Source organism: Falco rusticolus, chromosome 8 (assembly GCF_015220075.1).
Source record: "Falco rusticolus isolate bFalRus1 chromosome 8, bFalRus1.pri, whole genome shotgun sequence".
Lineage (NCBI taxonomy): Eukaryota > Metazoa > Chordata > Aves > Falconiformes > Falconidae > Falco > Falco rusticolus.
The window spans coordinates 3,312,726-3,322,712 of NC_051194.1; the positions used below are offsets into that span (position 1 = coordinate 3,312,726).

Sequence of the window (9,987 nt, forward strand, 5' to 3'; positions counted from 1 at the left end):
ATGAAGCCTGAAAGCTAGCGAGACCTCTCCTGATCTCAGTCCTGGTGGTGGAGAGCATTGCTTAGGCAAGGTGCACCTCCTAGAGTTGCACTTCGGTTCACGTTCAGACTTACGCTATTTCTGTTAAAAGAAAGGTGCGGGGTGGTCCTAATCTCTCCCATCCAAACCCTGGGTTGAGTTTGTTGTTCCTTTCTGCAGTGCTGAGAAGCTATTGCAACAACAGGGATCTGAGTAGCTGGAACTGCTGGTTGAAAGTGCCCTTGACCTCGGTCAGGCTCCCGCTGCAGGCTGGGCTCCTCGCAGCGGCACCCGGACCCTTTCTGCCCGCTTGCCTGCGGCCCGTCTGGCCGTGCCCACTGCCGGCGTGGCAAGGGCTGACCCAGGGGTGGTGGGCACTGCCTGCCCCGCACCAGCCCAGCAGCACCCACCGCCGGTTTGCTTTCCATGTCCTCCGCTTACCGTCTGCTTCTGCCACGTCAGAGTGCCATCTCATGAGACACGCCGCTCCGGCTGCCCCAGCATCCCGAGCATCCCCAGCGCAGCCCTCCCGGCATGGCTCATCCGCTCTCTGTTGCAGGTTCACTCACCCGCTGATGCTGGGCTCTGGCATGCACACCACCGGCATCCCGCACCCCGCCATTGTGCCCCACTCCGGCAAGCAAGAGATGGAGCACTATGACCGAAACATGTAAGTTGGAAGTGCCAGGGCAGGGCTCAACAGCATTACCGCCTTAATACCCATTTCATTTATCACTATTAATGCTTGCACCAGCGGGGAGGATGGATGAACGCCGAGCTCTGCTTGCATCAGGCAGCAGCAGGCATCCAGGGGACAGATCTCGGGCCCCTCCACCCGCTCGTGCCATCGGGTTGGTTTGGTGTCGAGTCTTCTGCTGAGCTTGGTGCCACCAGGCTGGCAGTGATGCTGACAGCTCCTCCTTTGGTCCCACCAAGGAAACCTCAACCAGAACCAAAGAGAGAGAAGGAAGCCAAGAAGCCCACTATCAAGAAGCCCCTGAACGCTTTCATGTTGTATATGAAAGAAATGCGGGCGAAAGTCATTGCCGAATGCACCCTGAAAGAGAGCGCCGCCATCAACCAGATCTTGGGCAGAAGGGTAAGAGCACACGGGGCTCAGCACCGTCATCCCAGTGCAGCATCCCCATCCCTTGCAGCTGCTTTTAAGCATGTAACAAGCATCTGCTTGCAAAACCATGTGCTCTTATCCCTTGAACACGCAGCACGTGCCCCCCAGCACAGGGCAGCCACGGGGGGCTGGGCTGGGGAGGGACAGTGGGGCCACATCTCACCACCGCACTTGTCCTTGCAGTGGCACGCGCTGTCCCGGGAGGAGCAGGCCAAGTACTACGAACTGGCTCGCAAGGAACGGCAGCTCCACATGCAGCTCTACCCCGGCTGGTCTGCCAGAGACAACTACGTGAGTGGCTGCGGTGGCTCGGACCCCTCCCCAGGGCATGGCCGAGAATGACCGGGGAGGGGGGAGGGGATGGGGGGTGACAACTGGTGTTTGCCAAACAACCCGCCTGTCCCTGGTGACACTGTTCCTGGCAGCACAGCAGCTGTAGCTCTGTAGCTGTCTGAGCTGCGCTCACAGGAGTGTAATAGTGGGAGATAATTTTTTAAAAGGCAAAATAGCAAAGTGTAAGCTGCTTTGTGTGAGCTGTAGTGCAAACCTTGGTCTCGCAGGCTGTTCAGGTCTAATTGCAGGCTCTGTGGGGTTGCATCCCAAGCAGCAGCGTTGCAGGGCAGGTAAGCAGCGCTCAAAGTATGACAGTCACTGAGGTTCTGTTTATCCCTCAGGGATGTTGATCCCACCCTGACCAGTCATTATTTGAGGACCCTGAGCAAATCAAGCCAACCGTGTTCAAAGGATTCCAATGCAATCTGAGCAAACGCAGGCAGCACTGCTTGCTCTGTGAGCTGGTGAGCTCAGCCTAGCTCTTTGGTGAGCCTGTTTCCCAACCAAGGTTGCTGTTAGGGAATAAAAAACCCTTTCTGGGTTGAAAAAAGAAAAGAAAAAAAATTTCTCAAACCAGGCAGTGGCTGCTGAGCGGAGCAGCTGAGCCATGCAGCAAATAGTGGTGGTTCTCAGCAATAAAAATCAGTCCAGAGGGCCCTGAAACACGCTGAGGGTTGGGATTGTGCGTTCCTGTAGCCAGGAGAGCTTTCCCTGTGTACAAGAGAGAGAAGGGAAGCTCCCGCCTTGGTGTTCCCCAGTTTTGGCTGTAGTGAGGTACACTGCTGCAGCAAATCGATGCCAAATCAATCGCTGAGGCCTGAGCAGAGAAAAACTGTGTTTAGTTTTCACAGAGAGATTACTTGTCTCTACGGCCGAAATAGTGGCTCTTTTCCGAGGGGGCTGTGGTGGGCTGGCACGGCCAGGGCTCCCGGAGCCCCCCACTCCCCAGGGAGAAGCAGCGGCAGCCCCTGGGCTAGCTGGAGGGACAGAGCTGCTTTGTAGCTTGTGGTGGTAGAGCCAGCACTTGGGAAGCCTCTGGGCTACTCTCTGGAACATTTAAAGGTTACTCTTAAAAAAAATATTCATTTCCTCTTAGCTATATTAATCACTTCAGCAGCACCGTGTTAAAAGAGGTGGCATAGGTGTAGCGGTGCCCCAGAAGCACAGGATACACTTCAGGTCTTTTCCAGTGGCCTTCTCGACCGTTTTGATCTTACATGCCTAACGAGCTCATTAGAGACCTGAAGCAAATCACATGTAAGTCTTCAGATGTCCATCCATCCACTCCAGGGCTCGGCCCTTTGATCTGAGGCTCTGTCATTTCCCTCACAACTGCTTTCTTTCCCCTGGGAGCTGCACAGTGAGCACCCATCCAGCCCACCCTGCCCCAAACCCTCCTTCCAGAAAGCCCAAACTCCACTGAGGGTGAAAGAACACCCTTAAACAGACCAAAACCACCCCAAAAGCCAAGGGCAGAGATGATGCAGAAAAAGCAGAGGTTGCGGGAAGTCCCCAGCTTGCGTTTCCCTGCAGCAACACAGATATCCCTGCCTCCTTGCAAGCACAGGTGAGGAGCTCAGCATCCATATGCAGCTTTGCAGGATCAGTGCTGGACGCTGCTGCCCTCTGGAGCCACCCTTAGAGAAACCAGAGCAGTACCAAAGGGCAGCACCATCGGTGGGCACACATCTGGAGGGCAGCAGCATCTGGAGGGCAGCAGCCTTGCTGAGAACAAGGCACCATCCTCCTCCAAGGCCAAGCGCATCCTCCCTGGAAATCTTAAATCCTGTAGCATCCTTCACCTGGGTAAGGGCTGGTTCCTTGCTCCAGAAGATGGAGCAGATGATGGGCTCCAAAGGCACACATTGACTCCCTCAGCAGCAGCTGCTTTGGATCTTGTGGTCACTGCAAGAGATGCTTTTCTCTCCAGAGCCTGAGCAGGGAGGAGAAGGAGGAATGTAGGTCACTTCTGCAGCACGTGATAAGGATACCAGGCAGGAAATACAGTTGCTCCCACACTGAAGAAAAAGCTTACCACAGCTCAGAGCTTTCCACCTTCACTCAAACCACAAGGAGTCATATAAAAAGTCACAGGTCAAAGGCAGCCCTGCGAGCTGCCTGCTCCCCACAGGCCAGATTTGCTGCTGTGCCCTCATACTAAGCTCATCAGAAGATGCGGGGGGTTGTTGCATATTGAGAATCAGAGAGGCAGTTTGGGGATAAAACTGGGTTTTCTTGTTAGTAAGGGAAGGAAGAAGAATGAAGGATGGGTCCAGAGCTGCACAAACATTGAAATAAAGAAGTATTATTTACAAATGAATTTCTGGGGATTTCCTAAAACTCTCTTTCCTATTTGAAATCAGGGATGCTCCTCCTGGTAACACATTACAGATCAACTTCTGTTCAGGTGTAAGGCATCGCATTAGAGCACATAGTGGAAATAGGGAAGGTGCCAAAATAGGCCAAGTGCTTTTTAGAACCATGAAAAGGGAGGAAGAATAAGAATACACCAGGAGGATCAGCTGTTGAGCATAATGCCTCCGTTGCATGTGGTAAAACTTCTTTAATCTAGTTAAATATATTAATTAAATTATCTATCGATTAATTAACTAAAGCAATAATGGGTGGGATTCTCAGGTGAGGACACATAAGGGTGGGCTGAGGAGTGCTGGCAGGAGTTAGCAGAGGTGCTGAGCAGCACAGGTAGGGGTGCTGTGTTTATTAGTGCTGTTTTGCACACACTGATGTTTTCTCTTGCACAGGCTGTAGTATAAATCAGGGTCTGGGCTGTGTTTCTAGTGTGCTTGTGGCCTCAGACAGCAGAGCAGGGGAGCAGCGTGTTGGGAGGAAGGTGCAGCAGATGCAGGGGGGGTAACAGGGCCATGTTGCCTTTGAGTTTCTGTTGCTGTTTCAATGTATATGCAGATCTCGCGCAGAGTGGTTTGGGGGTGAGTCAAAATGCTGATGGTGCTGGATCTGGGGATCCTGGAAATGAGGGGTTATTCCTGAGATAAGGTATATACCCAGAACAAATCTGTGCCGTGTAAAAGGCAGCCATCGGCACGTGTGTGAACACAGATTTGGGTGGTTGCTTTGAGAGTTCCACCAGCAGCCCAGTCCAGCCCCAAAGCCCCTGCACAGCACCCTCGTTCGCCAGGGAGCATGGACTGATGGCCTTTCCTTTGCTTCCCTAGGGGAAAAAGAAGAGACGAACACGGGAAAAGCAGCAAGATTCCAACTCAGGTAAATGCGTGCGACTCGGTGGCTGTCCCTCTGTTTTTCTTGGAGGGGATAATCCCAAGCAGTTGTCATGTTTTACTGTGTTTTCTTCTATTCTCCTGAGCTTAACTGAAGAAATACATTAATTTTTTTTAATACATGGTAAATTAACATTTCTGTGACCTTTTCATAGACATATTTGAATTAGAACTTGGTTAGTGTGTGAAAACCAAGACTAGATTTTGGCAAGTGCATAACTTCATATAAACTTCCTCTAAACTTGCGCTATTCAAAACGTGCAGGGTGCATGTCCCCATCAGCCCTACAGATACCATTAATTAAAGAAAACTCCTCTCAAATGCATCAGTATTGCGTGTGGGACTAAATGCAGTGACAAGATTGAAGATCACCTGTGGGGTTACCCCAAATTTGGTTTTCATTTCAAAGGAACCTAGAGCTCAAGCGAAGTCATGCTAAAACCGAGTACCAGCTGCCTCCCGGCCCCACGGTGTTGGTTAGAAGAGGGCCTTTGGGCAGGTTTCAGCAGGTGGCACATGTTCCCATCATCCAGGGCTATTCCTGTGCTGGTTTCTTAAGTATTTCTGTCATATCGGGAATAAATAATATCTGTACCATTCAATATTCATTATAAAACATCAAGAGCCTGTCCTTGCCCACGGTGGCATCACGCATACATGAAGTTAGCCAGCTGGGTTTTTTCAGTACATCCAGCCTGTGAGTGCCTGTAGACTTAACAGCTTTTCCCATTCTCCAGCCAGCTCATTACTGCTCATTGCTGTTATTTGCTTTTGGGTGAAAATCAGTCAGCCAGATGATAGCCTGCATTAATTCATAAAGTTCAGATCATCTCATGAATTTAATGAATCGCCATTGGACAATCTCTTTGAATTGTCCATAAAATGCAATTCCATGACTGTGTCCTAGCAATATCTTTGGTTTGGTTAATGCTATTGATCTCATTCTGATAAGGGGACTATAAGCTTTTAGGCTTGTATGTAGTGTGTGTATATATATATATTTATATATCCATATATATGTCCTGTCTGTGTGATACAAAAATGATAATTTCACCTGTTATGGATTGAAAATCAACTGCTGGTCAGACACAACAGGAGACACTGGTGGTGGCTGAAAGAGGGAGCATGAATCCAGCACAGAAATGTGCTGTTCAAATCCCGTTTACAGCACTACAGGAAAAACATGATGTGCCTGAAGGTAAACAGGGCTTCACCCTCCTGAGTTCCATAATTACCCAGTAAACCGGCCACATTTTAGGAAAGACCACGGAGAATAGCTTTTCTGTTAAAACTGGAGGGGCAATGATGGGGGGCAGAGCAGAATAACCTGGGCCTGGGTCTCCCTCATGCTAACTACGCTTTCAGCCTGCTTCTGCAACATTTCCTCCTGTTCTTTTCCATGCGCAGTCCGAGCTCGCTGGCAGCCCTGGTTAGTCACTGCTGGGAGGGCAGGGAGCAGGTAAGGATGCAGACACAGGAGGCAGGCAGCACCTCTGGGATTTCGCAGCTTTTCCAAACTTAAGAAGTTTGAAAAGCCATGAACTTCCCCGTAATTGCCCATATTTCCCAGAGCTGAGGCTGTTTCCCAAACCTCCTTCTTCTCCAGCTGCCAGCAGTGATCACTGATATTTGCCTAACCATCACTTTTTTCTAGGAGAGGTGGTGCCGGCACTGTTCTGTTAGAGAAAAAAAAAAATTGGATTGTAGTGTGTTCAAGTGGCTAAAATGATGTTGCCTCTTTTCTTCCTCCTGCTCCTCCTCCTCTTTGTGCCTCTGCCTTGCCCATTCTCCGCCACGCATGCTTCTGTGTTCAGATCCTGCCTCTCCTAAGAAATGCAGAGCTCGCTTTGGCCTCAACCAACAAACGGACTGGTGCGGCCCGTGCAGGTGTGTATCAGCATCTCCTCGCTGCTGGGGTGCTCCTGGGCGAGCGGGTTCGGCTCCGTGCATCCCCTGCAGCCACCCCAGCGCTGGCGGTGGCCGCTCCAGCCAGGCGGGGATGGGGTTTTCCCTGGGTCCTCAGCAGTTGTCTGAGCTGCGAGGGTCAGGCTACGCCCTGCCTGGGTTTCTGACCCCTGCCTGGGGCGACGTTGGTGTGATGCTTTATGTGTATCTCAGCTGATGGACTTCCCTGGTCTTAAAAGCTTATTTCCAGGGTGGTGACCTCTGTGACCCCGATGTGTGGCTTTTTTCCCCTGTTAGAGATTTCCTATCGCATAAATAGCACCCTAGGGCCAGCAGTGAGTAGTTAATGGGTTTTTTTTTTTTTCCTGTTTATGCTGGGTATTTCAAGATCCAGCTTTTCATGGCCCTGAAATTTTGCAGTAGCCACCATGGGCGAGGTGGGACGGCCTCAAGCAGCAAGACAGTTTGCAAGTGCCCTGTGCCTCGGGCTTCTAGAGAGTGGATGTGGCCAGGTGATAGAGAAGCTCAGTGCATGAGCCAAGTGCTACCTGGCTCCGGGGTCTGCAAATGCAGCCAGGCAGAAAAAGCTCCTGGGGGGCCCCTGGACCTGGGCACCAAAGCACAGAGAGGCTCCAGCCTGGGCAGAGGGCTACGATTCATAGCATGTTTTTTATACCAGTGCACTGAGGACTCTAGCAAAAACTGGAAGTGTTGCTTGAAGTGCTTAAGTGCAGCTTCAAGTGACTGAACTCATTTAGCCTACCCAAACATGAACCCTGAAGCGCAGCCCTGCAGAGTCCTGATGGTGCTTGGCCCCTGCCCTTGCTGGCACCCGAGCTCGGGTCCCCACGCTGAGCCCGAGTGAGTATATACCCCCTCCCTGCAGCCGCATCCCGAACCTCGGGTGCTGTGCAACAGCAAACTGCCCCACTCGCCTTTTATACACTGGACAGCATCATCAAGCACCATTTTTTAACTGATTAAGAATCCAGACAGAGCTCACTTAACGTCTCATTAATACTTTATCCCGACTGCCCAGAGAGGGGTTTTTGTGACCTCCGTCCCTCACCCGGCAGTGCCACCGAGCCCAGCGCCCCGAGCGCAACTGCAGCTCTGCGGGCAGCTCCCCCAACCTCGCTCTGCCTTCGTTTGAACTCTCTGAATTCAGCTTCTCCTCTGCGCTGCTTCCCAATTAACACAGGCTGCTGAAGTGCTCGGAGACCTTAGCATGCTTTTATTTTTTAACCTTTGCCTCTCAACCCCTGGCTGGTCGCAGCCGTTCTGCGGTTCCCCCTACTAATGCGCTGCCACTGCCTCAAGGGCTCCTGTCCTGCGTGCTCTGCTCGCCATGCGGAGAGCAACTCCCCGGAGGATTTCCACCCCACAGGAGAAGTGAACTGCTTGAAACTGGGTGTTCCTGCTCTAGAGCTTTCACCCTTCTCCCCCTTGCCCGGGGCAAACAGCTCCAGGGTGCTGTAGCAACTAAAGGGGGAGGGGTACAGCCCCTTGGCTGTGTGATCACCACAGCAGCGAGCCCCCTGGCCCCTTTGTTAGGATCAGATCTGCTTTTCCCCTCCCCCCATTATTTTAAATCAAATCAGTGAATCGATGGATAGATTTGTATCACAAACAGGTCATTGAAACTCTCTGTCCTGCAGCTTCTCCTTGGGCTTCTCTGCTCTGGGGAGTCACAGCCCGTGTAAAACAACCTCTGAGTTAAAGCAGGGCTGTCGTGTTTCATATGGCACTAATTGGGTCACCACGGCTAATGATGACACTGACAGCAGTAATAGCACTTCTCTTGTTCGCATCCAATGCGAAGTCATGTTTAATACTGGACTAGTTAATACATATTCTAACAGTGTCTAGTTTTTCATTAGGAAGATCAAAGAAAGGTGTGCGCCCGCATTAGCGAGTTCTCCAGCTGATCCATTTGCCTCAAATGAGGCAGCTGGGCGGGGGCTGGGGGGGGGGGGAGGAGGCTCTTTTGAGCTGTTTTAGCTGTAAAGTCATGAATGCCATCCACAGCAGAGGGACTATTCCCTCGCTGCCATTAAGGTGACATCCTGAGAGCTCTTTCCTTTAAAACTCTGCTGAGATGCTGGAGGACCGGTGGCAGGTGGCGTTAGGGCTGTGTCCCAGGAGGAGAAGGAAAGCCTGCTGAGCAGCGGTGGAAGGGGCACAGGAGCCCTGGCTGGCCGGGGTGGTGGCAGAGGTGGCAGCTGGGGCTCCGGGCAGAGCTGACCGGCAGCATCACCCAGGGGGGCGGTTACAGCAAGGACGGTGTGCGACCTGGCTTTTTGAGACCCCCCCAGTCGTAACAGGGACAAGTGGGGAACTGGGGGGTGAAGGCTGGGTTGGTCCCCGCTGCCCCAGTGCTGCTGTCTTTGGGACCTTCCTGGTCTCTGCTAGAAGCACAGGGCCAGGGGAGGAGAGCGGCCACTGATGGGGCTGCAGGTCTGCTCAGGCGCCCTTCTCCCGCCGGAGCTGGCGCTCCAGCCTCTGCCCATGGCACGCTTTGTACCGCTGCCTCCGCTTCCCCAGGCAGCGGGCGCAGCCGGCAGCAGTCCGGGAGAGCCACGGGCGGGAGCTCTGCCGGGGCAGCCAGTGGCCCGGTGGGCTCCCTCCGACAGGCTCAGGGTCGAGCTGGTGGGCAGCCACCTGCCGTGTCCCCCCAGGCCGGTCCCTTCCCTGCCCAGCCTTGGCTTGGCGCTCCAGCTCCGCGGTCGCGGCGGCGGGAGCAAACGGGAAGGGTTGGGCGATGCAGGGCTGGCGGGACCGGGGGCTTTGCTGCAGGAGGCAGAGCGGACGGTGGTGCTGCGCAGGGCCTAGGCAGGCGCTGGGAACGGGCTCTTGAGAGCTTCGGATGTTGAGTTGGCTTGTGCGGCCTGAGGAGAACAGCCAAAGATGGCGGCAGGGGCACGGCACGGACCCCTGGGCATGGCCGGGCTGCCCGCCCGGGGGGCACAGCCCAGCGGGGCACAGCCCAGGGCTGGCTGCCCCCATGGCAGCTCCGTGCCACGGCCTGCCAGCAGGTCCTGTGTCCCCTGTGCCCTGCCCACGCCGTGGCTGCCAGCATGTCCCATGTGTGTCCCCCGTGCCCCCTGTGCCCCCTGCGGCAGGCGAGGGGGCTTCTGCCCCGGGGGACACATCGTAGCCTTGACCCCAGCGGGAGCTGCTTCACCCTCCCAGCAGCAGAGCAGCCGGGGCAGCAGCTGGTGAGAAATGCCCTCCTCCTTTTACGTTTTGTTATTGCTTTGATTTTTTTTGTTTATTATTGCTTGTACTTTTATTATTGTTAGTATTACTTTTTATTATTGTTTTCATTTTCATTGTTTGGTTACC

General features: G+C 53.3%; 1 protein-coding gene across 6 annotated transcripts in view; it reads left to right on the forward strand.

The window, feature by feature from the left end:
• Positions 1–9,987, forward strand: part of TCF7 (transcription factor 7) — a 74,019-nt gene that overhangs the window by 59,393 nt on the left and 4,639 nt on the right. For 4 of the 6 annotated variants that reach the window (XM_037396453.1, XM_037396452.1, XM_037396454.1 and 1 more), the window contains 5 exons: positions 578–688; positions 955–1,117; positions 1,331–1,438; positions 4,675–4,723; positions 6,552–6,624. In XM_037396453.1, coding sequence (XP_037252350.1) covers positions 578–688; positions 955–1,117; positions 1,331–1,438; positions 4,675–4,723; positions 6,552–6,624 — 504 coding nt within the window. The remainder of the gene's footprint in view (positions 1–577; positions 689–954; positions 1,118–1,330; positions 1,439–4,674; positions 4,724–6,551; positions 6,625–9,987) is intronic. The other 2 variants (XM_037396456.1, XM_037396457.1) reach the window with 1 other exon arrangement.